Genomic DNA, 27,027 nt, shown 5'->3' on the forward strand with positions numbered 1-27,027 from the left:
TCATAAATCAAGACCATGGGAAATCCGAATCAATGAAGGAGTGTTTCTAATATCAATGTGCATTGGTCATTCAAATCCCATCCGTAAAGTCCAAGTCCTGTAAAAATGGCTGTGGCGCTTGGAGTCCCTCGATGCATTCGAGATCACCGCTTTGGAGGCCCCATGTATCTTGCATGCCATGAGTAGAGAATAACATACTTTGCAATGCATCCTGTGCATCGTCGCTGCTAGAGGCAGTAGAGGCAAGGTCAGGCAGCAAAGACAGTGGAGAATCGCTCCATGCCCAAGACGGAGTCAGAATGCCACCATCTGGGTTTCTTGTCTCTGCTACGTGAGTTTCGATATTGTTTGTCGATGCAGCGTTTTGAGAGTCCTGTCGCAGAATATGAATGGTTCCCGCGTATGGGAACAGCATTTCGACGTTACCCGCTTCCTCTCGAACGATGCACTCCAATTGCATCGCCTCACTGGGCTCACTCCATGCTCTATAGCCAATTCCATCTGCAGCAGACGACTCAAGGGCGCTTAGTCTCTTCAATGATTGTGCTGCAGAGGAACACAGCACGTCATCGTATTTCAAAGACACGGTTTCCAAACACTTGATGGCTCGCTCAATCATTACCAAATCGCCTGGGCGTTGATGACCAATGGCATTTTCGCGACCTAGGCGATGGCTATCCAAGTGGGATAGCAAAAGGGCCAAAGCAGATAGAACGATTTTAAGAGTATTTCCGCGGGTCGAAGAGGACACGCGATTAGGGCCGATCGGAATGATGGCTCGGGTGAGTAGTTCGCGGCTCGCAAACATGGCGGAGATTTTAGAATTTGTGTAATCTGGCATCATATCATCGGCAAGACAATCTCCAATCCGTGGCAAAACATATGGTAGATGAAGCAACAAGACAAGATTATAGTGATGCAACTGAAGGACAACCTTGGCTGTCATGTCTTTCAGCTCTGCATTCGTATGCGCATCCTTTAGCCGTGGAAAAGCCCACCAGTCCGCCGGCAGGGACTGCGCTGCCCGCTTCAACTCGTAATCAATATCCTTGGTCTCGTTGTAATGATCGTAGATGAACCCATCCGCCAGACGCCCGTGTTGCATTAGTTCGTTTCTAGTTACGATACGACTTGTAAGCACGGCCTGGGTGCGCTCGAGCTTCTCATGAGGTTCTTGCAGCACCAAGTCTTCCATAAAACTGTCGTCTCGAACAGATATTGGAAGACAGAGCACCAAAGACAGATAACGATCCATGAATATCAGCCGAAACCATAGAGTCGCGAGGCACATTGATGTTTGGCAATTGGTAGCCTTGGACTGCTTGTTCTGCCGCCGTCGCTGTGGTATGTGTAACCCTGTTAGGTGACAAATACCCAGTGCTCGGCGAAACACAAGCCACGCAAGCCGTATCTGGCCTGTGGAAACGTGATATAACCCTTCCAGCATCAATGTCTCTATTCCTTCAAAGGAGACGACAAGTGAGTCCTGTGAGGTGACGTAGCGGGAAGCAGCCTCGAAATACTGACTTGCAACATCACTATTGGAGCGACTAAGACATAATTCTGAGATTTCAGACGTGCGGTCTGACTGCTGAAGACAAATTGCAAGCTGGAAGAGGCTGCGAGCTAGTTCAATTGGCTTAGGATTTGGTGTTGGAGATGTTAGTCGGGCCACTTGTCGAGGAGTAGGTCGGAAAGGATCAGTGGACAGGCCTCGAAACACGTGCATGGACATCATTAACAGCTTGTTGTGGTGCATGATGCGAGTGGTGATGCTGACGGACGGGAGGATGGATTGTAGTAATAAAGTGAGCGAATTGCATCGAGGCGAGCCGCTGATTGGATCTGGTGGGAGGAGTGGTGTGTTGGCCAACATTCCTTTGGGATACTTGTGTGTTAATGAGTTCAAAGATCTGGAGCGACTGTCTGGTGAAGAAACGGAGCTCCCTGTTGGTGCCTTGTCCAGCTTCGGGAGGAGTCTGCGTGGACGACTGGAGGAACTTTGCGCTTGCTGAACTTGCCGTGCTGAGTCATTTCTGCTTACTGCGTCGTTGGTGGATGTATGGCTTTGTGTATCATGAGAAGGATTTTGCTCTTGTAAGAGGGGGTCAGGATCACGAATCGAGGTACTGGTGGTGGTTGACTGGCGTACGAGTCGTTCAACCAACCCCTCGAGGTGATTCATCTGCTCACCAACATCTCGATTTCGAATCGGCTGATCCGCTGTGTCCGTAGCCGAGAACTGCTCGTCGAAATGCTGGAGCACACATTTGCATCCACGACGCTTGCAAGACACGCAGGCGCTTGAGTTGCTCTGCTCAAAATGGCAGCGGGTTTTCCGCCGCTTGCATTCCCAGCAGCTTGTTGTGCCTCTCCGGAGCTTCCGGCGCTCTACCTTTGTTGGAGCAGATGAGCTCATTTTGGTGTTTTCTGACAGTAAATGGAGATTTGAAGAATCTATCCAGACGTAGAAGAAGCAGTGCTCAGCATCGTCTTACCTGGACTTTGGTATCACATCCTTGAGCTACTGGGTAAGCAGCAGTGATGCTGGCGCAGAGGCGAAAAGTTGAATCAAGTTTCGAAATGACGAGAGAGAGGATCTGCAAGGACAATGTGGACAAGAAGATGATGAGAAATTCGACTGCTATGGCATTCAAATTTGGTGTCTTTGGATGGTTGGAAGAAGAGCAGATTCAAGAGGCAGGAGTCCATAAGGGTTCGGCGGAAGGATTAGGTAATCTGACCCACCCAATGAAACGGCATCGTTGATGATCGGCCGCTAGTACTTGCCAATCCACGCTTGATGGACAGTAAGCAATTTTCTATTACCCTGCATTCGATCAAAATAAAACGTGGATTGCGGGTTGTAATTTATTTTATGCTTTGGAGAGTTGTGTGATATATTTGTGCCTTGGTCTCTTAAAATGTTTGAACTTGAAATTTTTCGCGTGGATTCATGGAGTAGTTTCATGTGTGGATTACATTGAAATTGCCCAAAGTTGCCTCTCTTTGAATTCATTCACATGGTGATCGAGCTACTATGGCTACTTTTCTCTGCTGCTGCTATATTCCTCCAATATCTCTACCTTTCTCTACCATCGCCACTTTTCTCTACCTCTATTGCTGGGTAGGTACTACTTCTCTCGGGTAGGTACCTGTGGCTTCAACAGCGGTTGCCGTAGGTCGCCTGTAGGCTATGGATATATTCTGTGGAGACGTCCGTCCTTGGATTCCGCCTATTAGCGCTGGCGACGCATCTCGAACAGTGAGAAGACGTTGCCCACGAGCGATCCGTAAGCGCAAGCCCCGCTCCCCGTAGGTGTTCTGTCTTGTGGTAGAAGGAAGGTGATAGACGCTGAGACTGAAGAGATCTGGGGTTGTGTAAAGGTGAAGATTGATGGTGGGAATGTATCGTCCACTGACGACCAATCTTGAAATGGGCGAGAGGAAGACTCGCCACCCCTAAATCCACTGGCTCAGCCGCTCTGCTAATACAGTTATGGGCCAAAAATCTGCGAACGGCATGCTGAATGTCACCAAAAGTTATAGCATTCATAAATATGTAATTAATTCTAGAAAATAGAGATGGCCATTATTAATCGGCAAATCTAGAAAAAAAATACCAAGTGTTTTATAGGCCTCATAAATTTGGTGTTCGTGCTTTGATTTTTTCGGGTTCGCAGACTTTTGGCCCATAACTGTAGGTACTTGTACTTAAGCTAGAGCCTGTTGCTCGCGCTACAGCAGCTTTAGGCCTCCCTGTAATTTAGGGGCTTGGAAACAACATCAACATCGAGCCGCTTCCCCATGTCCCTCCCGCGATATGCGCTTGATCAACCGCAATCTATTCCTCGGGAGGAAATCGAAGAAATCGAAGAATCAAGGTTCCAGCTCAGAGAGCAAAGCCGCCAAGCCAGAGAGCTGCGGCGCCTTCGTCAAGAAGCAGAGGCCGCTGCTCAAGCGATCTGTAAAGAATTCGAGAACGAGAGGCGCCTTCACGGAGAGGCAGAGAGAGATCGCCAAGCAGCAGTGGCGCGTCACACAAAAGGATGTAAGACATAGCAACCACTTGCGTCTATAGAAGGCTCGTAAGAGACCGAATCACTAAATGCAAAATACCAAGGCTATGCCAGCAGAAGCACTTATCTGTGCTTGACTCCTAAAAACGAAGCATCAGCATCTAATCATTGAAGTGAATCAGGGCATCTAGTCTACATGAATGAAACGGATGATTATGGGATATATACCAATTGGCTGACACGAAACCAGCGAAGGATCCCGCCTAGAGAATCTCTACCCAGGAATATCAAATTTCCAGAATTCAACTGTTCTCGAAAGCCTTCGATCTCTCCAGCATCGAGCTGCCAAGAAGCCAACTGTTGGGACAAAACCGTACATCTTCTGAAGAATCAGTAGGTAGCTTGTGCGACTATCTATTGTGTTTTCATTGCATCTAACATATGCGACCCTTTAGTCTTTACTTGGTATCTCAACAACCTTGCCTATATGCCATTATATTGGCGAGGAGAACTGATCTACGAAAGCTTTTGGTTCCTGTTTATATCTTGACTGAGGCGTCCTTCATCCGGTGCACACCATTTCCACATCAGATCTCAATGATTTGGAGCTGCGTCTTGTTAATAACAACATCTTTCCCGAAGGCTTTCGCTATCTAAATGGCCGTTTAGCTCCTAAGCCGAACAATCTGGGACGCATCTTGCAGGTGTTGTTGACTACGAGCGTCGAGCTATCTCGTTTTACAGAAGTCGATTTCCAGAGGTTCCAGCATATGAACAACACCATTTCGAGAAACACATTGATGCGGAGGATAATTCCCATCCTTGAGGGCAATACGGACATTCCCAATGATGGCCAAATGGACTTGGATAACTTGGCTCCGCTTGTCGGGGGCATCGAGAGACAACCTGAGGGAAGTGTAGCTTCCAGATTTGCTTCTTTAACGGGCCACCACAATCACTAGCCACGGCTGAAAATTTGACTGGCAATTGGTCAGATTCGCTGTTTTGTGCCAGTTTGGACTGCCCGCGATGTATCGTGAACCTCTTTTCTTGGTGTTGTTATGCGTATTAAGCGTTGGCCTTTTATAGCGGGTATGGTAACAGATCGCCCTTCAGTGCTTGAACTGGAAGTCGTCGATTCGCTGCTTGTTGAAGACGTAGATGCTGTAAAAAAAAAAAAAACCCCCCCACAATAAGTTACAATCAGGCTGGTCTGTCAACATGATTTTTTCTTGTTTGGACTTGTAAGGCGGCCAATTCGGCAAAATAATTTCGGCCTAGAAAATCGTCACTACATAGGAGACGTGCAGTCACTAGGGCCCGAAGGTGACTACATGTATTTAGCACCTCACACTCGCTATTCAGAATCCCGTTCTTAAATTTAAAGCAGCCGGGGTATTAATAATAGCAGATTAATATTAGAGGAATATATAGATAGTAGTAGATATTAGCGATGGTAGCAGAAACTAGCGATGGTAGCAGATAGTAGCGATAGTAGTAGAAACTAGCAATAGTAGCAGATACTCCAGGAACTGTGCAATAATTGATATTCAAAATACAGGTACTATAATTTGTTTTTTTAATAAAGTTTTAGTATTTCAGTCACTTAATACTAACCAACTAATTTACGACCCTGGCTGAGGTTGAGACGCCACAGGACCTCCAAACACCGTGACCCCAGTGGCTCTCGCCGGCGGTCGTCTTCCCTGCGTGTAATCCGCCATTCTCAACTCATCGCCAGACCACATTCTATAACCCGGTTGAGACTCGATATTCTGGTAAGCTAGCTGCACGCCATAGTTCAGGTCCATTTCGCGATATGCGTCAAAGGGAACGCTAGCGGTGATGGGAGCATTGCCAAGGAAACGGTTCGGGACGTCGGTCGACCCAAATGCCCTGCCGCCGAATGCTAACGTAGTCGTCGAGCCAAAGGCCGACGCCGTCGAAGCAGGGGCTACAGAAGGGGTTATCGAGCCAAAACCCGGTGGTCGCGGAGCAGTAGCTGTAGCGGGAGTCGTCGAGCCAAAGATTGACGATGTAGGAGCAGCGGCTGTAGAGGCTGCTGTTGAACCAAATGCTGACGTACCAAATGCTGACGTTGTCGAAGCACCAAAAACCGATGGTCTTGGAGCAGGAGCAGGAGCTGTAGCGGGAGTCGTCGAGCCAAAGGGTGACGTCCAAGCAGGGGCTGTGGACGTAGTCGTCGAGCCAAAGGCTGACGTCGTCGAAGCAGGGGCTACAGAAGGAGTCGTTGAGCCAAAAGCTGACGGCCTCGGAGCAGCTGCTGTTGAACCAAATGCTGACGTCGTCGAGCCAAAGGCCGACGTCGTAGAAGTAGTCGCCGCAGAAGTCGTCGAACCAAAGGCTGACGGCCTTGGAGCTGTAGCTGTAGCGGGAGTCGTCGAGCCAAAGGCCGACGTTGTAGAAGTAGTCGCCGCAGAAGTCGTCGTTGAGCCAAAAGCCGGCAAATTAGCAGCGGAAGACTGCATTGCTGAAACGGACCCGAATGCCGGCAGGGGAGACTTTAACGGACTAACTGAACCGAATACCGGAGCGGCCTTTGGAGCAGCCGTTGCTGTGGTTGTCTTGCCGGACCCAAAAGCGGAAGATTCAGTAGCGGCAGTTGTTGATGCCGTAGTAGAGCCAAAGGCAGGTTGTCTAGGAGCAGCAGTCGTAGACGCCATTGTCGAGCCGAGAGAGACCGCCGCAGGAGCAGGAGTGGCAGACGTGGTCAAACTAACCGTTGGCCCTCTAGCAGCGGGCGTGGCAACAGATTGCCCTTCAGTGCTTGAACTGGAAGTCGTCGTCGATTCGCTGCTTGTCGAAGACGTAGATGGTTCAGCACGATGAACTATTGCTGGCGCTTTACCCTTGTCGCTTTGCAGGCCTGGGGGCTGTCTCTCTGGCAAAGACACAGTAGGAGGCAGCTTAACTCGAATTCTTCTCTTTGGTACGTCTGTCTCAGGAGTATCTATCTCTGGAGCATCTCTTGTTTTGGGTGCTATCTGGACAAAAGTCTCTGGCAAATCTATCTAATATATTAGACATTATGTACAATCATGCGTTTTCCCCGTCTTTAGACATCAGACGGCTCTTTAATTTAAAGTTGGGTACCTGAAAAATCCCGGGGCCGCGACCGCTGACAGTTTTGCAAACCCGTCTTGAGCTTCTCAATCTCGTCCGCCAGCTGGCTCCTCTCCAACTTGACTTCGTCTGACTCTTTGGCCAGTCTTTCTATCATGTCATCGCTCATCTGCGTCACGACTCTTGCGGAAAAGACGTCGGCGAGTCTCGAAACAAGGCAATTCTCGATGACTAGGTTAACGACATTATCCGTAAATGTCCGCAGGCTCATCTATGTTCATCAAAATCCCATCAGCACCTGTTCACTACATGACACTCATAGAGGGGGGGAGTAGGGGCCACGCCGACTTACTCTGTAGTGCGTTAGCATCGCGTCAACGGCTGCTTCAATGCCAAAATAGCTATGCAGGCTGGATTCTGACTGGACCAGGAGATTTATTACATCTTCAGGCTTCACCATCCGGTACTCTGTGGTGTTGTATGCGACAGCACTTTCATCGAGCAGCTCAGCAGAACCCGCCCTGATGCGCTCAATTTTTCGTTGCATCACTCCCGTTCGAAAATCTATTTCAAGCGGCAGTCCATGTCCTGATGTGTAAGGACGCATAATCTCATCGAGCTTGCCCTTGAGAGCATCGATCATGGAATCGAATGACGGGTCTATGCAATCGACCAAGATTGCGTCTCTTGTTCTCTCGTCGTCTTCCAAGATGTAGTCGAATGCCTGATACACAAACAGTGCTGCCCTCTCCACGAGATTGTTGATGTGACATTCCGCGATGCGACGCCATGGTTCAATCTGGTCTCTGAAAATCTGCATGATGAAAGCTTGGCTTGGTATCCCACAGAACTCGCCTCCTTGGCTCTCCGATGCGAGCAGCTCCATCCTTTCATAGGCCACGTCTTTGGTTTCTACCACTGGATCTGGGAAGTCGTATAGATTCAACAATGGCACTAGATTGCCAGTGAGATGTTTGATGGCCTCGGCCAGTATTTCCTCATCAGTTGGACCTTGCGGTGGCGTAGGTTGGTCCCAATCCATCTTGTACTTGGCTCCCTTTGACCTCATGGTAATGTCAAAAGCAAGGTTCAAGTTTCGAACCACTGCTCTCAGCTTTCGATATCTGAGCGAACTGACTGTTTGTTGGTCTGCAAGGCTGCCGAAGAATGGATCGTGGTATCTTCCTGCCACTGCGTGCTCTGCTAGTTTGTGAAAGGCTGTTGATATGCTGAGAAGATAGTCACGCATTTCGTCGGGGTTCGCCCTTGTTGCTCCTAGCTTTGCAAGCCGTCTTTGACGATTCTGCAGGTTACTCTCAATGTCCCTGATGAGCTCGGGCAGACTGCTCTTGATTTGCTTGAGCAGAGCTGCGCCCAAACTCTTCCGAAGGCTGTCCACTCCTCGGCTGCCCAGAGGCAATGTAGACCATACTCCTGTCTTGAGAAACTTTTCCTCTTCGACGTCTCTCTGGTCAAAGGCCACCTCTGCTTCTTTGGGTCCTCGGTTGCGTAGAACATGCCAGCCTAGGCGAAGCTGGTGACTAGGCTCTTGACCTCTCGCTAGTCTCAGATATTCATCTTCTAGGTTTGAACCGGGGCAAAGGTCAACTTTTGTGATGACTCCAATTGTGCGCTCCCTGGCTGTGTCATGCTGGAGGGCCATGTCGAGGATGGCATGCTTGGAGAGGGAGATGTCTGCCGAGACGACCATGAGGATGATGCTATTCTTCTGTTTCATGTAGTTTTCAACCATTTCGTCAACGACCGCCTTCCATTCCTGAGGCTGTGAAGACGACCCAGAGTGGAATATTCCAGGCAGGTCAACCAGAGTCAGCGAGGGAATGTCTGGGCCGCGGATTTCCACTCGTAAAACATGCTTTGAGAAGCCGGTTGTCTTTCCATCTTCAAGGCCCATGTGTTCTTTTGCCTTGTTGATGATGGCAGGTAATTCTGATCTGGGGAAGCCGCTTTCATGAAACGGTGTGTGCGTAGCTGGCGAATCTTGACCGTCCGAGGCATTGCTATTGCTATCAAATCTAATTCTCAAGTCGGTACTCTCTTGAGGCGCCCTCCGAAGCACCAGCTCTGTAGGGAACCGAGTGCATATGCCATCGCTGACGGGGAAGTGCACTCGCGATATAGCCTCTAGGACTGAGCTTTTGCCGGAACACTGATCTCCCACCACGACGATCTGTGGCAGGTCGACGATGGCCCCAATTCGTAGGTCTCTAAGGCTGTCGATAGTGTCTAAAAGTCTCTTTGTTTCTGAGCTGTTGAGCTGCTCAGCCGTCGCCGAGTCGAGGACTGCGGCGTCACCCATGATGATGGTGGTGATGATGGTGATTTGGAGAGGAAGGAAGGGTGTTCAGGTGTTGTGCCGCACTCGCCTTTGTTTTATGGGCTTCGGCGCTTAAATGGCCGACACCCCGGTTTCACCCTCTGTGCAGCTGAACAATCCCAGCTGCCTACATGTGCCCATCAGCTCACTAACTCGAGCTCTTTGTGTTTCAGAGCAGCCTACAATGTATTTAAATTTAAAGCAGCCTGGGAGGTAGTAATGAACAGATATTAGAGGAATCTATGGATAGTAGCAGATACTAGCGATAGTAGCAGATACTACTAGGTAGCGATAGTAGCAGATACTTCAGGGACTGTGCAATATCTAGGTATTCAAGTATGGAACGGTGATAAAAGATCTTTAGTCGCTGGGGTGCTGGATAGCCCTTCCCTTATTTTTCATTCATCTCCTTTGTGCTGCGTCGACTGTGCAGAAACCGGTTATTCATATATACATTCTCTTTGTCTACCTAATCCGCTGTCATTCTAGGCAGCCTCTTGGAAAGAATACTAGACATCCAAACTGGTTTAAACCAGAAACTGCCATAGCCACTTCACTAGCAAATCAAAATAGGCTCCCCCCTCACAGAACTGTGATCAAGCAGCTCGACCCTGGTCTTTTTTCCCCCGCCTGAAAACAGCTGACCGGGATTGGGATCCGCCATATCAGCTGTCACATCCGGCGCTAAACGCTGCGGCTGAACACGCTGGGAAAGATAAAGAGAAGCGTTACGACGGGTGGTGGTGTGGTACGAGACGAGCAGAAAAATATCCCAGGATGTTGGCCGTGATTTGCAGATATCATGGTCACTAAAACGTATGTTGAAGGTGCCTGGGCCGAATATGTACACTCGCTAGCGCTCAGAGTCTCAGCCATGGGGTAGCCACAGATCGATGTGGTATGGGATACCCGTTCAGAATTTCCCTAGCGCATTCATCTCTCATTAGTTCAGCATTAAACAACGGAGATTCACGATACATGGCGGGCGGTCCAAGCTGGCACAAAACAGCGAATCTGACCAATTGCCAGTCAGTATAAAGAATTTGGCAAATCTAAAAGCTACACTTGGCATTTAGTATCTTTCGCTTTACTCAGAATGCCCCAGTGAGCCCAAACCACGGTCTTGATGTAATTGATGAGATGACAATTATTGCTGAAACGAACCTTGAAGCTATGTGTACTGTTCATTGAATCTACTATATCTGGTATATGTGATACTGAGGGCTGTTCAGAGAGGCTATTTGCATATTCATTTCTGCAGATGCAAAGCATACGAAGCCATGATATCTTTGATTGGACTGCCAACGCAATGAATGCGGCAGTCGCAAAATGTTCTCACATTGCCTTGTGAAGCCCTTTGTTCTTGGCCTGATCATCCACGCTCGTTTCTGCAACAGTCTCCAGCCAATACCATTGGATCCATGTCAAAAATGCCATCAACAGCTCGATTGCTTATTTTTGGTACCTGTTGATAGCTCCAAACGCAAACTTACAAGTCTGATGCCCGCCAAAGGCGTTGATAAGGGCAAGCAAAGCAGCTGCGCTGATCAGAGTCTTGCAGTTCGATCAAGGTCTTCCGGATTGATAGAAGTCACTTTGATAGAACGAGGCCAATTAGATAGATTGCAGTCAGCTCGTTCAATCAGGGTCATCCCGTTCAATCAAGGCTCAAGCTATCGCCATCTGTCATAGGTACCTACTGCATATATCCAACGGGAATTTTTTTTTCCCTCCGGGGGCGCCTGCAACGGGATTTGCCTGCGGTGCTGTGAGCTACAGTGCTGTAATCCGCTGTAACTTGCGGCGCTCAGCCTACGGCATTACATCTAAGCATTCCTGCCATGTTGTATATGCATAGAGCCCTGATTCTCTAGTTTCAACATCTCCTAATATGATAACCTTAGAAGCTACATTCGTGTTTGTAGGCGCAGGCAAGCTAGAATATACAGTGGGATGTGTGGCGGCTTAAGTGGACCATTTGTGGAGACAGAGCAGAACATGGCGCAAGCGGATTGGATAATCAAAAACAAGCGAGACTTGGCAGACGATCAGCACACAAACCCAAATTCCGCGCACACAAAGTGGCGGCATTTCTGCTTAGTAATTCTGCGTGTATTGCCCCAGTGTACGCACGTATTTATTTCCATTTCCATTCCACTAAGACCTACTATAAGTACCCGCTATAGGTACTCTGTAATGTGGCGTTAGATCCCTTTTTACCCCTGAAGCCTCCCCCGCTAATTCTGGTGACATTGTACCTGTATTCTGGCACGAGCCGGATCAACAATCGTGCCGCCCGGGATTGGGCGACTTCAAGGTTGTATGGGTATCGCCAAGGCTGAGTGTGTGTGTTTGTGCCTGGGATCGAGATCAATCAATGTGAAACAGCGGTGTTGGTGGGTTTTGCAGGTGCTGTGCTGTGCTGTGCTGTGCTGTGCTGTATTTAGGTCTGGCACCACCCGTGGACAGTATAAACACCCACAGAAGCCCTCAACTGTGTGTTCTGGGATTTAGAGTCGTAGAGCTCAACGTTGTGTATCATCTGCTCTTGCCAAACAATCCATCGCGAGGCATTTTCACCGGCCGTGTCGGATCTCTTCTTTGTTCTTTGATTTTATTCTTTTACTTTTGTAATCAATTCTCCTTCTTTCAACCCTCTTCCCACGTCTCGGCTAAAAATGAACAAGAAAAAACCAATAGTCTCGCGACTCTCCAACTTCTGGCCTCATTCTCTCAACGCCCTCGGCCCGACTGCAGACAATAGCTCCTATGCAGACACCTCCGACAGTTCCTGAGGCTTACTGCGTGGAAACGTGGGAAACGGGCATGACAAACGTTAAAGCCTACTCTCCCCGGCCGCCTTGCCACATCGGTAGCTGGTCATTGAGCTTCGCTGCACGAAAGACAAAAATCTTTCAAATCATTTGCCAGCCGCCACCGGCCAATTCGCGGGCCTACTGGCGGCTTTAGTGCTGCCCAGCTGTCCTTGTTCGCGGGCGCAGCTTCAGCCCATGGCACGATCCGGTTCCTGAGTAAAAAGACCAGGGGCAGGCCATCATCAATTCCTGGATCTTGCCGACAACTTTGCAGTATTACAGACTTACTTACCCCGCAAAGCTTACCGCCTGGAGTCCATTCGGGAGACTGTCAGCTTCGTCCCTAGACCTGTTCAAGCCTAGGCCGCTGCTCCAGACAACTCCAGACTAGCATCCTCGGCATCGCCATCCTGGTTCGCGCTCTGGGGTTTTTGCTCCATCATCGGATGACAGCAGACGAGACGGGGGGACTGGGGTTCCGAAATACAGGGACACACGGGACGGGACAGAGGACGAGAGGAAGAGAAAAAGAGCAAAATTGTTGCAATGGACTAATATCCCAGTCAATTGGGTCGATCACGCACCCATGTCGCTAACGAAGCGGCAATCCCACTAACGTCGACAGCTATATTAACCTCATTTCCCCCGTGCCGTCTTTCAACATGTTTCATCACGGGGTAGTTGACCTTGGGATCATCTCATCCGCCAATTCTCTCTCTCTCCTCGCCAACCCCGTCCTCCACCATGAAGGCTCTCAGCTACAGGGTCCTTCTGCCGGCCCTGGCCTTGCCGCATCTTTCGCAGGCAGGCTATGGCTCTGGTCGTCTTGTGCCCCAGATCGAAACCTTTGTTGAGAACATTCAGCAAGAGTTTGCAGCTTGGTTCGATTTCAAGTCGGATCATAGCCAGAGTTCCAAGTTACTTGCCAAGAAGCCAACGCCGCCACCACCAACACAATACTGGCTCGACAAGATCAAGCATCAGGGCGTCGCGCCTTTTGCTGACTCTGACTACAAGGTCTTTCGCAATGTGATGGACTATGGTGCCAAAGGTGCGGACTCTTCCTGTTTCTTCGTGAGCACAATTCAATACTGACCACCTGGCTTAGGTGACGGCGTTACTGACGATACTGCGGCCATCAACCTTGCCATGACCTCGGGTGGTCGCTGTGGACCTGACAACTGCTCGTCCAGCACCGTGACTCCTGCGATTGTGTATTTCCCACCGGGAACCTACGTTGTGTCGTCTCCAATCATCGACTATTACTTTACCATGATGATTGGTGATGCTGTCAACTTGCCAACGCTCAAGGCCAGCCCCAATTTCGGCGGTGTTGGCCTGGGCGTTATTGATGGTGACAAGGTGAGATCCTCTGACCCTGACGCGTACATTAAGGCGCGTCTATCCAAGTGCGTGTCAGAAATTAATGGGATTTTTGCAGAACCACATCTGGGGCCCCACAAACATCTTCTACCGACAGGTCGCCAACTTCATCATCGATCTTACCGATGTTCCGCCTGTCAATGCCCAAGGGTCCGGCCCAACTGGAATCCACTGGCCAACTGCTCAGGTATGTTCTTTATGATTCTTCTCGCGCAAATGCAAGCCATCGCTAATGTGTACGGTTCTAGGCTACGAGCATTCAAAATGTCCGCATTCTGATGAGCGATGCCCCAAACACCGCCCACCAGGGTATCTTTATGGAAGATGGTAAGCACCCCAGCTGTCATTCTCAAGTACCTAGGTTTCATGACTTACTGACTCTTTTACCACAGGCTCCGGTGGCTTCTTGACCGACATCACCTTTGTCGGCGGCAAATTTGGCGCGCAGTTCGGCAGCCAGCAATTCACCATGCGCAACCTCACTTTCCACAACGCTCAGACAGCCATTCGCCAGGGCTTCGATTGGGGCTGGACATATGCCGGCATTACCATCAACAACTGCTCTGTCGGCCTTGACATGAGCGCTGTAGATGGCAACGGACATTTGAGCGTGGGAGGCATTACCATGATTGATTCCAGCGTTACTGACACCGACATCTTTATCAAGACGGCCAAGACGAGCACATCACAGCCAGTGGGAGCCGGCAACCTCAACCTGGAAAACATTCAGCTCTCAAACGTCCCCATCGCAATTCAAGGTCCTACTGGTGCTACCGTTTTGGAGGGAACTACCGGCCACACCACCATCAAAGGATATGTTACCGGCCACACCTACAATCCTCATGGCCCTACATATGTTGACGGACCAGCTAGTCCCTTCCCCCGCCCGTCCAGTCTCACCGTTAGAAACGGCGCTTTCTACACACGATCGAAGCCTCTGTACGCTGACCTCGACGTATCCAGTTTCCTCAGCGCCCGTGACTTGGGTGCCAAGGGAGATGCCGTTACCGACGACACAAAGGCACTCAATGCGGCAATTGCCACTGCTGTGCGTCAGGGTAAAGTTCTCTTTGTGGATGGTGGAATCTACAAGGTGACGAGCACAATCAGAATCCCGCCTGGAGCTCGCATCGTTGGTGAAGCGTACTCTAACATCATGGGATCTGGACCTTTCTTCTCAAAAGCTTCTTCACCCCAGCCCGTTGTGCAAGTTGGCTTACCCGGACAGTTTGGCCAGATTGAGTGGTCAAACATGGTGGTCAGCACGCAAGGCTCTACAAGCGGTGCCATTGTAATTGAGTACAACCTTGCCAGCACAGCATCCAACCCGTCAGGCATGTGGGATGTTCACGTCCGAGTTGGCGGTTTCGAGGGCAGCAATCTGCAGCTTGCAAACTGCCCCCAGAACATTGGAAGCGACGCCATCAACCCCAACTGCATTGCAGCGCACACCATGATGCACGTTACACCTGCTGCCCAGGGACTGTACATGGAGAACTGCTGGCTCTGGGCTTCTGACCACGACATTGAGGACCCCAGCCTTAGGATGATTGACGTGTACAGCGTGCGCGGATTGTTGGTTGAAAGCATCGCTGGAAACATTTGGCTGTATGTGCCCTATATCCCTTGATCACAGCATACTGGATAATTTACTAACCGACTTTTTCTAGATGGGGCACTGCCGTGGAGCACAACGCTCTGTACCAGTACGAATTTTCCAAGACTCAAAACATCTTCATGGGCTTCATCCAAACCGAAACTGCTTACTACCAACCGCACCCCAACGCCACCCAGTTCCAGTCTTCGCCCAATCTCATCTCCAGCATCTTCGGCTCCACCGACCCAGATTTCAACTATTTCTGCCAAGGTCGCTCCGGTGTCTGCAAGGACGGCTGGGCGCTGCGTGTCCTCAGCTCAAGAGACATCCTCGTCTACGGCGCGGGTCTGTACTCGTTCTTCAACGATCACAGCACAACCTGCTCCAACACCGACCAGGAAAACTGCCAGACTCAAATCGTTGGAATTGATAGCGGCTCGCCAAAGTCGCTGCTTAGTAGCATTTTCAGCAAGAAGAGCCAGGTCAGGATTTACAGCTTGAACACTGTTGGTTCCGTGTCCATGGCTACCGTGCAGAACGTGGATACTGTGTTCCAGAAGGACAACACTGGACCATTCCCGCAGGGCGTGTCTTTGTTTGAGTCTTTGGGCTAGGATGCGAGTTTGATTTAGCTATGGTTTTACGCGTCACTCTATGATTGTGATATGCCAGTTTTGGCCAATAGTCTGTAGTTGTAATAAATATACAGTAATTCATCAGATCTGAGGGAGTAAATATCTTCCATAACTTGGTGTAGCTTATGACTCCCAGATCTCCCAGATCTCCCAGCTGTTCGTGGAGGTTATCACCTGCTGCTGGCAGGGAACAGAGCGATGCTGGTACTGCGAATAGAAGCAACCAACGGCCAATCGTCCTCATCGTCTCTCATTGACTCTGCTTGCTACGTGGTCGGATTGCTTCCTCTCTATTTCCAGTGCAAAGTTTGAGGTTCGGTCTTGCTCCTCCACGGGTGTTTTCTCCAAGGCATGGTACTTTCTAGCGTCTAGATAACAAGGTACAAAATATAGGTACTCATTCACGTGGTTTGCAGCCTTGCATCTTCCGCTTCTCTCCTCAATTGACTTCAGCTACTTGTTTAGCCTTTCCACCACGCAAACGACAGCGGACAATCATGGTCACCCAGAAATATTGAAGCTGCCAAGGTTGATGATAACCGGAGTCTGCGATTCTTCCCTCTGTCCCTTTGCGAGGAGAAATGAACTGCTAATGATCATCTGGAACAACAGAAGCTTCCTCAAACTGCCATTGCGCAGACAATTGCATTTCCATCCTGTTTCCGACTCCAAGGCATCCACGCGCTCACTAGGCCGATCGACCTTTATCGACAAGTCAATTACGTCCCATATCAGTCGCTATCAGCGTGAAAAGATGGATACTAGAGGTTGATGCTGGCAGTGGACAGTTCAGTTGTCGATTAGTTCGTACGTCTTAGGCTACTCATTCCTTTACATCTCCCATTTGCGAGCTACTAATGGATTGCTAACCAACGAGATATCTAGATTGCGTACATCAGCGACTCTATTCCTGCCTCGAACCAACCTCAATCCGAACTACTATCCGAAACCTTTCCGACTTTATCGATGGACCCGATTTCGTGTTTATTCGGGTTTGTCTTACCAATCTATCATCATTTCAAGTTGGTTCACGTCTTGGCATTTAAAATACAGGCCGAGATTCGCAAAGGAAGGCGGCTCAAAAGCCACGGGATCGCGTCTTGACGCGACATACTTGCCAATTCTGGATCAGAAGATTGATGGGCCGTCAGGCTGCGAGAAAAACGAAGTTGCTGAAGAATTCCGTGCCATTGTAGGCACAATCATCATCCTCACAAGCCCCCTCTCAATTACCGTGTTATCACGAATGCTTTGTATACCCAAAGAAACTATTTCTAATCGCTAAGAAATGTTACGATCCGTTTTGAGTTCCATGGCCAGTTGGCTTCTGTGGCCTTTTCGCACGACTCGACGCTCGTCGCATCTACGTATGATGATGGAACTGTTTGCATTTGGAACACTGATAGTGGTGCGTGCAAATCCATTCTGAACAAGAGGAACCGTCGCAGGGCAATTCTGGCAGCATTTTCTACCGACTCAACGCATTTGGCAGTTGTTCGTCAGCATGGATTCCTGCTGTTTTGGAGAGTCGACACAGAAAGCTGCGACAGAGAGATCTAGCTTGGGAGTCCGAATGTTGGGAATCCGAATATGAAGTTTGACCTCGTTGCCTTGTCACATGACTGGAAATACTTACTAAGAGCAAAAAAGGATGAGGTCTCCCTTTAGCGAATAGATACGAAGCAACGTATACAAACATGCAACGGCTATATCGGTTTTATGTCATCGGTTGCCTTTTCACACGATTTAACATGTTTAGCATCTGCTTCACGGAGTGGCGCAATAGGCATATGGGACGTCATGGAGCAAGATCAGAAGCTACCGTTGATCGATTCAGCTACGGTAGACAAACATGTTAGTCCTGTTGATAAAATCACCTTCTCTCACGATGCATCCCTGGTTGCATCTACAAGCCTTAATGACAATACGCTGATGGTATGGAGTGCGACGACTGGACACTGTATACAAAGCCTGAAATGTCCGGGAGATGTTATAGAGAATGTCTCGTTCTCGCATGACTGCTCACTTGTAGCATCAGTCTGCCATGGCTCAGTTCCAATGGAGGGACAAGCTTGCATCTGGAAAATTGATACAGGCGTTTGTATTTCTCATTTTCCTACTTCAACTGAATATCAGGCACTAAGGACTTTCTCCCACGACTTGGAATTTCTTGCCACTTCCACTGGAGAGACGGTTGACTTGTGGCACGTGAGGAGGGGTATCTCTGCATCCGCTCCTTTAAAGAAGATTTGGCGATCGACATGAGATTTTCGGATGATTCAACATTTCTAGGGGCAGCTACAGGTAGCGGTACCGTATCTTTGTGGGAGACTGGAACTGGTGAACCTATTTACCAGCATTGTATACCCGAACCCGATACTGAAACCATATGCATTGCATTCTCTCACGACTTGACACATAGCCTTTGCCACCAGCTCTGACGATATCCACATCATTTGCCGCAATAAAAGCAAGAGCTTTAGGGCAACTATAGCTTCTATCGATGTTGCTTCATTGGCGTTTAATCATGACTCCTCGCTTATTGGTGCTACACTCCGGAGAGATGAAACTTTTGTATGGAGGGTAGATAACGGTCAACTTATACACGTGATACATCCTTGGAGTAGAGGTCGACACTTCAACACCGATGTTTGTGTGCAACATGCTTTTATCGGCGCTGGTAGCGATGACGAAAACAGCGAATCAATTACTCTTACTCCCTGCTGCGGGTATTGCCACGGTTCGAATGGAGAATGGGTTATGTGGGGTGAGCATCAACTCTCGAAGCTACCAGAGCGATACCAAGGGGCAAGAATGACGGCCAGTGACACTGCAATCGTCTTGGAATACGGGTCAGGGAGAGTTATTATCATCACTACGTCGACGAAGGGTTTACCGGATTTCGTGCAGGCGGAATAGCACAAATGGCTATCTATTTCTAATGACCACATGGCCTGATAGCTCTTGATCACTACATGTTCAAGACGTTTCAAAACAAAATTGAAGAAGGCGTCGTCATCGCTTGCAAGCTAGTTTAGACCTTTTTCTACTGTGGGCAGGTCGTGCTGTTCCAGGATTCTCTTTGCATGCGCCTCCTTACTCTAGCGTTTGGCTGTTGGCCATCTCAGTGTCTTCGCCATGCCATAATACAGTCCCCCTGATGACCGATGATTCGAAAAGTAGAGCCACACCCAAGACCAGAGAAGCATCGGAGAGTCATCTGTGACGAGCAAGTGGTATAAGGCTGCAATAGCATCTTACAACCAAGTGATGAGAAACGGGACTACAAGGGATCGAGAAAGCATGAATCTCGACGGCGTCCTCTGCTTTTTATAGGTGGCAAGCTTGATGAGGAGTTTTTCATGTCTCATGATTCGGTGAATTTCCGACTACGCGGACTTACACGAGAACTGGAGGCGGTAAGAATACGCGGAAGAGACAACAACGGCTTCTTTCAAAGGCATACCGTCACTCAGTTATTCCCGCGGCAAAAGCGATAAAGACACTTACAGCAAATGAGACGATCAAAGTAACACGTGTCCAGCTTAACTAGATACCAAAAGTACCGCCGACATTAATTCATGCTCTACGGTGCCTTTTAACGAAGACGACATTGTTTTCCGACGGGAGGATTTTCTTCAAAATATTTAGAACTGCCTACTGCCAGCCAAGTTCGGTTCACCGACGAGTTGCTATGGTGTAACGATTGGCTAATTTTTACCACCGGAAACAAAAAGCAGATAGCCGTGGGGCATGCTGCTCAGCTGAAGCCAAAAAAGGTATTTCGTCCGTCCGTCCTATTGCCTCCCTCTTCAACTGCCGAAGGGATTCCCGACGTTTTTGCAAATATATCGTATATAAAAATAGATATAATCCAAGAAGAAAGCTTCGGGAATAACTGATTCAAGGGTCAAATTAAGTGGGCTCATAGTAGTCAACACCGCCCAAAAGGTTGGGAAGTTGCTGGTATCTTTGGATGCCTTATTCTCCGACGTTACTTTGAGCATTAAGATTAGAGTATTGGACTACAACCCCCACACGCTCGTGAGATTTGATACTGAGCTTTGCACTTGTTGGTGTTCCGACGGCCGATACCCGAGACTTGGCATCTAAAATCTCACGAAAACGCCTGATCAGTTGGGACTAAGCCAAGCTCATGATAAGGCAGTCTGAATTGGTTGACGGCCTTTGCCTTAATGGCACAAGCTTCGGAAAGCTTCTTTTTTGGGAGATGTTTAATGCAGTTCTACCTCCAGCTTCGCGAACCGGTTCGCCAAGATGACTCCACTGGTAGCTCCGGGTGTAACCTCTGCCCAGCTGTCATTCCCAGTGATCCGGTATTTACCATCCTTTATTGGGAAACTAAGGTCGCTCAGCTGTATGCCAAGCCCCGCTGTGCTAGCGTTTCGGAAGATCGGCATCCTCTATTAGGAATATACAGGGTTGATGAAGCATAGTCCATAATGTGGTATAACGAATGAACGTTAAAGATGAGCTCAACTGACAGCAACCCCATACTAGAGCAAAGGATTCACTGTAAGCACTACGGAAAAAGGAATCAAAACATGTGAAGACGTTGAAGCTCCAGCGTAAAGGTCATGTTGTCAAATGACTCAAGTCCTAGGATTTGGTGGAGTTCATCTTATCTTTCTTTTTTGATGTTTCTACGTCTTTTCTAGCTGAGCAACTCAGGCGCGAATTGTTGCCTATCTTGTCTCTATTCCGAGGTTATTATCCGATTCAGTTAGTAGTATTACAGTACTTCCAGGTACTATGGACTCAGATTCTGTGGTATACCAAATATAGTAGTAGGAACCCTGTATTCGTGATGGGTTCGCAATATCATCGACTTACAACACGAATGTTAACAATAGCGTCGAACAAATTACTCAAAGTGTTCAGTTGAACCGGAACTACTGACGATCTGGAAGGTCAGAAGCAAGCAGAAGCAATCGTCACTGAAAGCAACGACTTTGCAGACATCTATATATATGGATGGATTTCCCCTCTAGATGACTTGAATTAACGACCAAGTCCACTGCCAATAACATCCACAAGACACACATCTTGCCTACAACCCACCCCAACTGTTATCAAAATGCTTCTTTTACCAAAGATCGTCACCATCTTGAGCATGGTCTCTCTCAGCTTTGGTGCGCCAGCTACCACAGAACTGGATGACCGCTCCATCAGCAAACGCTGGTCCGTCAGCAAGGCATACAAAGTGAATAAAACCAAGTGGGGAGTGGACGTCGTTGTCGGGGTCATTATAACTGAACAACTCATCCAATCTTTCGAAAACGCCGGCATCAAGCTTGCTCAGGCAGTGACTGCCAATCTGGTTGATCAGTGGAACAAAGCATATGGTTCCGGAATTTTATCATCGCTCGGATATTATAACGCCCAAGGCCTGGAACATCTGTACTGCACGTCGATCCAATCATCGATATTCTTTGCCAGCCAGTACAACGCTCAGATATTTGTCACACTCATGCAGAGTTACTTGAAGTCCAAGGGAACAAACGACAAGAGGGACGAAATCGACGTCGACGAGCATTATAGGAACGTGACACTGTCAAGGCGTGCTGGGATTGAGGAGATTGAGGAGAGGCTGGGACCGAGAAACGCCGGCGTGTGCTGCAATTGCGCCCAACTCAACTTTGTATCCCTGGCAACGACAATCTGTCACGATGCTACATACTCTTTCGTGACCACATGCTAAGTTGGAAATGGGAAGGGCTGCCACAACCAGAGTCTTATGGTCGCGAAATTCGGTCTACCGAGAAGGCATTCCACGAGGAATGTCGACCGCCAAAGCATAGCGGGTTGTTGAAACTCCCCATGATCTACGAAAGGGATCATCAAGACTGTCATTACTTCAGCCTAGATACCTGGGTATATTCCTTTACTTCTCTACACTCGTTTAGATAGCTTGAATGGACATTGTTAATAGTGATTATATTGGGGTTTGTTTACCACTCTATTAGCTACGTGATACATGCATTGCCCGATACTGTGAAATGGGATTTTCCCGCCAAGATATTAACAAATATCTCTTACACATCTATGAAGGAATACTGTTCCATTATCCTATATCTATTCATTTTCCAAGTGGAATGTTGCAAGATGCTTGCTAAAAGCAACCATAATACTACCATACATTGACAAAGTAGACGCCGCCAAAGCACTCAGGCCAACCACTTGTCTGGAATACACCCTGCTCGTAGAAATTGCCGTTCAGATCGATCCACAGGCTGTCCGTTGTGAAACCGCATCTTCCATTGGGATCACAGAACTGAGTTCCGCACTTTGGGTAGTCTGTTGCCCCCTGGTTGATGGTATAGGCCGACTGGCACGGATTCGTATTGGACGCCCAGGCAGCCCAAGAGGTGTCGTCTGCACCGCCCTCGAGGGACGCACTAAAAGTTCCCAAGATTAAGCTAAAGGCCGGATCAGCTGAGGAGCTGCCGGAGCCTCCCGAGCCTGAATCCCCTCCAGACGAAGAGTCCGTTCCGATACATTCACATCGGACATACTTGCCGATACATTCCCATTTGCACTCAAAGTAGGGACATCATCACATCTATTGTCTTCCCACGGCGCCAGAGCTCCGCAAGTGTTGGTGGTGGCCTAGCATAGGCAGACGGCGAAGCTGCCCTTGCAGTTGTTATTGTCACAGCTCCGTGGGTTGCCACAGATATTGGCCATGGCCTTGCATCTACAATCAGCGTCAACATAGCAGTTCCCGATCCCAGCTCCAGCTGAGAGGGTAGCAGCTTAACCGTGCTGCCCGCTGACATGGTAGCATCGGCGCAAGCAATTGCCTCAGCCGCCGCCAGCCATAACTCCAGTGCGTCTCCGGACACGAGCATGACATGCCAAAATCCGACTTCATTCCATTTTCGGTGGCTGTCTGATCTGTGGGCCAAGCAACGTGATGTACTCAGAAGAATAATACAAATCATTGGCCCTTTCTCACATATCTTATTACTATCTATCCTTCACTGAATAACCAAGACATTTCTAAAGCGAGGCCTTCCCGCCAATAGACTATCAACTGCTGCTTGGACATCTGTAAAAGCATACTCCTCCACCATACACTTGATTCCATGCACCTGAGCAAATCGGATCGCGTCTTCACTATCGATAGCGTGACCGCTAGGCCAGCCATGAACACTTCGAGCTCCAGACACAAGGGCAGCAGTATCAATTTCCACTCCGCCAACGGGAGCCAAGCACAGGAGCTTGCCACCAGGGGCAAGTCCATCGACTAGTCGGCCTATGATGTCGGGGTTTGGTGCCGTTTGGACAATAATGGAGGCACCACCAAGTTTAGCAAGTTCGGTAGGACCGTCAACTTTCTTGGTGTTGATGTAATGATGCGCACCAAGCTCCTTGGCAAAGGCAGCTTTGTCGTCGCCGGATGAAAGAACTGCGACTTCATATCCCATCTTGTTCGCGTACTGAACAGCAAGATGCCCCAAGCCACCGAGTCCTTGAACAGCGACAATGGCTCCCTGTTCAACGTGCAATTTTCGAATGCCGTTAAAAACTGTGACTCCCGCACAGAGGAGGGGGGCGGCTTCTGCTGGATTCATCTCTTTTGGAACGCGGACAATGGCTTCTTGACGGAGTAGTACATACTCTGCAAATCCACCATCCTGAGTAACCCCATTGATCGTCTGTTGTTCACACAATTGAAACTGTCCTCTTTTGCACTGTCGACAACTGCCATCATGTCCGCCATGCCAGGGACTTCCGACTCGCTCTCCTATAGTGAATCGCGTAACATTTTGACCAAGTTCGACGATATCGCCGACAAGTTCGTGACCCGGAGTTCTGGGGAAGACATTGCCCATGTGGCCGCTTGCAAGGGCAATGTCTGAGAAGCACACGCCGCATGCTACGACTTTGACAAGGACCTGGCCTGGTCCTGGGTGTTGCAGCTGTACTTCACGAAGCTTGAATGGTGCGTTGGCCTCTGTGACAACCACTGCTTGGTATGTGGCTGGAAGCGAAGCCATTGTGGTTTGAAAGAGAGTTAAGCACTATATGATGACGGCTATAGTAATTCCCTAGGTTTATTCCAGCAGCCAAACAGTTGAGAATTTATGTATCCAGCCAAAGGATTCTTCAACCACTCTAAGATGTGCCTTTACTGGTGCCACTAATGACATAATCCATGTCAGCCGTTGAGCCTTTCCCCTATCAGAGATTGATGCCTCAAACGGGTAATTCTGCATGATGGTGAATTGCTAATTCCTCAATCTTGACACTCAACGTTTGTATGTAAGTCTTATTAACCACACGGATTTCTTCAGATTTGCAAGATGACTTACACTGTATCCGGGCATGCCAAGGGTTCTTCCGTGTACCCCACTCCAGCAAGTTAAACATTCTCTGAGAAAATTACTCAAAGAGGTAAACGATCCGTTTTGCGCTGGCCAACCGGGATCCACATTATCACCGCCTCGTGCCGTGGAAGAGGCGGAGCATCAGGTACAGAGAAGTGGCAACGGATATCCGAGACTTTGTGGGGCAAATGGACAGTGTGAGGACGACTTGAAGAAAAGATTTTCGCCTCAATGTTCTTAACAGGCATAGGGTTGACTATGTAAGTGTTGGCTGAATCAATACAAGAGATGGATTTGCAGCAACATTTCATGTATTTGCCGAGAATAACTTTGTAATTGAGAAGCCAAGGCCACTATTGGCACCCGTGATAAAGATCCTAGGAGATAAAACGAAAGCTACGTATACTGGTAATTTTAAGGGTTTGAGGCCAGCGGAGTTACAGAACTTACAAGCGCAAAGAAAATATAGAAACTAAATACCAGGTCACACATAGGCTTACTGTCTCAAACCAAGCATAACCCTACCACGACCCTTAGTTTAAACAAACTATTACCCTCTCCTTGCCCCGTTGACCTTCAAGCACCTTGAATGTACTTGGCGAACATGGTCTTAAAGTAGTCATTGAGGAACAGGCCCTTTGGGTCAAGCTGCTGGCGTATCGCGAGAAACTGCCGGATGCTGTCCTGATCCTCGGTCTGCGCAAAATGGCCGATGGCCCCGTCACGCGTTTTGTTGATATGAGGGATGCCGCCGTGGCGCACAGCAACCTCGTTAAAGGCGAGGCGAAACTCCTTCCACCTGGGCTCCTTCGGGTCAGGGTACAGTGGATCAATTGCCATCATGTTGGCGCTCCGTGATCGTGACAGCAAGGACTCCTGGTCCTGCTTGATAAAGTAAATTAGTGCAGGCAACGGCAAGGTAAAGTCCCGCTGTCGCCGAAACTGGCGGCTCAGCTGCAAAAATGCCCGAGCCATGTCACACCATTTCCCCTCGGGAAACACCCAGTCATAGAAGTCAAAGTCTGGATCATCTGCGGCGTAGATGACAGCACGATCGCACGGATCGATGATATAGCGACTGTGGCGGATCATCTTTAGTGGCAAGCCGACCGTCGCTTGGAGAATGAGCCCGGCCACTTCTGCCGACGGGCGTAGCGCCGTCAAGGCCTTTGCCAGGGGCAGAATCAGACTGCCGAACAGACTGATATTCTTGCTTTCAATCGAGTCCAGCCAGGCGGTTGGGGAACTCAGCCTCGGTACCGCTGGATCCAAGAACTTGCGGCACTGCCATAGCAGCTCGCCGGTGTTCGGAAATAGCATCCCGAACACCTGGTCGTTGTCCGCTTTGAGAGCCTGCAGTTCGGCTGCAAAGTTCTCCGTGAATGCGTCGATTTGCCCGACCTGAAAACTGATGTGCAACGGTTGCGTCTTGAAGATACGCAAGGTGACCTCGTAGACGACGCCGAGCATGCCGAAATGGGAGCGAATGGCAGGTAGGTATTCCGCATTCTGTGATTCTGATATTTCCATGAGCTCACCACTTGGAGTGACCAGCTTCACGCCGAGAACAAACGACGAGAACTGCGCAGATCGTGTTACAGAGGTGTCATTGGCATGCGTGCCGCTGATGGCGCCAATCTGGAAATTGCCATATTCCAGGATGACAGGAGGCTGGAAGCCGAGTTCTTTCAAGTGGCCGCAGAGCTGGTGCAGGGTCACACCTCCTTCCACGGTGACAGTCAACCGCTCCTTATCAACATCAAGGACGCGATTGAAATTCTTCATCGAGATGACGGTGCCAGTGCCCATTGTGCACTCAGTGGTAGAATGCATGGCTCCGACGACGGTCACTCGTTGGGCCTGCTCATAGGCTTGTCTGACAGCCGCCTGGATGTCCGAAACTTGAGTCGGCGTCTTAAACTGGTTATCAGGTACCTCATATCGGATTTCGTTATTCCAGTTGACAAGGGCGACCATTGTTGGAATTTGTTTCCAGTCGAATCTAGGTATATGAAGACGGAAGGGTTATCCTTCTGGTTAGGACAAGAGAGGAACTGGGAACAAAGGCAATACCGGTAGGGATGCAATAACTAGAAATAAGCTTAAAGAAAAGAAAAAGAACCTTACTGCTCGCCGTTTAATTAGCTAATATGCTACATAATAATAATGGGAGAAAAGAGAGTTTTCCGGGCTGTCCAATTTCCATCACGATTCGGTCATAGTGAAATAGAGCTGAAAAATCACACAGTCCCGCATCAAATCAATACAGACTGGAAGATGGTGTAACCCTACTCTCCTATATTTGCTACAGCGAATTTCGTCTGGCTGTAATTTTGAAAGCTGAATACACGTACGTAAACTTTAACGCCGCAGAGGCTGATGTGAATGTCTGGGGGTTAACACTGCATTCCAACTAAATGATCTGCCTAGCGAAGATGAAACTTTTGCCAATAGCGTCCCATATATGCCAATTTTAATAACTCTATCTGCGGCTGGAATTCTATAAAAACATTTGGCGGCTGTGCACGTTAGCAGTATCGTATTAATATGCTATTTGGCGAACATAAAGATGTCATCGCACTAGGGAATGTTCCGAAAATTTGGAATAGAAGTGCCAAAAGAGATAGACTGGTGGACAAGTATATAGCAAGCATTCGCATGTTTCATACTCATCACGCAATATCACTCTATGTGTTTGCCTTTAGGCTTCAAGATCAAACAGGAGTTTATGAAGCAAAAAACCTCAACGGGCTAAAGTCTATTGATCTACAAAACACCTCTCAACATAAATTCTTCCCGAA

General features: G+C 48.8%; 7 protein-coding genes across 7 annotated transcripts; 3 read left to right on the forward strand and 4 right to left on the reverse strand.

The window, feature by feature from the left end:
- Positions 1 to 70: 70 nt before the first annotated feature.
- On the reverse strand, positions 71 to 2,419 carry TRIVIDRAFT_201174 (uncharacterized protein; the record flags this gene model as incomplete). The annotated part of the gene is made up of 2 exons (XM_014101637.1): positions 71 to 168; positions 199 to 2,419. 2 exons carry the CDS (start codon positions 2,417 to 2,419, stop codon positions 71 to 73), a joined length of 2,319 nt encoding a protein of 772 aa, XP_013957112.1.
- Positions 2,420 to 5,998: 3,579 nt separating this feature from the next.
- TRIVIDRAFT_132648 (uncharacterized protein) lies at positions 5,999 to 9,408 on the reverse strand (the record flags this gene model as incomplete). The annotated part of the gene is made up of 4 exons (XM_014101638.1): positions 5,999 to 6,882; positions 7,134 to 7,374; positions 7,456 to 8,436; positions 8,503 to 9,408. Coding segments are annotated over 4 exons (3,012 nt in total), but the record flags the coding sequence as incomplete, so codon positions are not given.
- Positions 9,409 to 12,956: 3,548 nt separating this feature from the next.
- On the forward strand, positions 12,957 to 15,957 carry TRIVIDRAFT_71118 (glycoside hydrolase family 55 protein; the record flags this gene model as incomplete). The annotated part of the gene is made up of 6 exons (XM_014101639.1): positions 12,957 to 13,308; positions 13,366 to 13,619; positions 13,699 to 13,827; positions 13,889 to 13,967; positions 14,033 to 15,248; positions 15,311 to 15,957. The coding sequence occupies 6 exons, from the start codon at positions 13,002 to 13,004 to the stop codon at positions 15,849 to 15,851; spliced, it is 2,526 nt and encodes an 841-aa protein (XP_013957114.1).
- Positions 15,958 to 17,198: 1,241 nt separating this feature from the next.
- Positions 17,199 to 18,137, forward strand: TRIVIDRAFT_28901 (uncharacterized protein; the record flags this gene model as incomplete). The annotated part of the gene is made up of 2 exons (XM_014101640.1): positions 17,199 to 17,277; positions 17,548 to 18,137. Coding segments are annotated over 2 exons (669 nt in total), but the record flags the coding sequence as incomplete, so codon positions are not given.
- Positions 18,138 to 20,970: 2,833 nt separating this feature from the next.
- On the forward strand, positions 20,971 to 21,594 carry TRIVIDRAFT_60272 (uncharacterized protein; the record flags this gene model as incomplete). The annotated part of the gene is made up of 1 exon (XM_014101641.1): positions 20,971 to 21,594. The coding sequence occupies one exon, from the start codon at positions 20,971 to 20,973 to the stop codon at positions 21,592 to 21,594; it is 624 nt and encodes a 207-aa protein (XP_013957116.1).
- Positions 21,595 to 22,873: 1,279 nt separating this feature from the next.
- On the reverse strand, positions 22,874 to 23,896 carry TRIVIDRAFT_29700 (uncharacterized protein; the record flags this gene model as incomplete). Its single annotated transcript, XM_014101642.1, has 1 exon — positions 22,874 to 23,896. One exon carries the CDS (start codon positions 23,894 to 23,896, stop codon positions 22,874 to 22,876), a length of 1,023 nt encoding a protein of 340 aa, XP_013957117.1.
- Positions 23,897 to 24,802: 906 nt separating this feature from the next.
- TRIVIDRAFT_60270 (uncharacterized protein) lies at positions 24,803 to 26,203 on the reverse strand (the record flags this gene model as incomplete). The annotated part of the gene is made up of 1 exon (XM_014101643.1): positions 24,803 to 26,203. One exon carries the CDS (start codon positions 26,201 to 26,203, stop codon positions 24,803 to 24,805), a length of 1,401 nt encoding a protein of 466 aa, XP_013957118.1.
- Between the last annotated feature and the right edge of the window lie 824 nt (positions 26,204 to 27,027).

This window comes from Trichoderma virens (assembly GCF_000170995.1).
Source record: "Trichoderma virens Gv29-8 chromosome Unknown TRIVIscaffold_6, whole genome shotgun sequence".
NCBI lineage: Eukaryota > Fungi > Ascomycota > Sordariomycetes > Hypocreales > Hypocreaceae > Trichoderma > Trichoderma virens.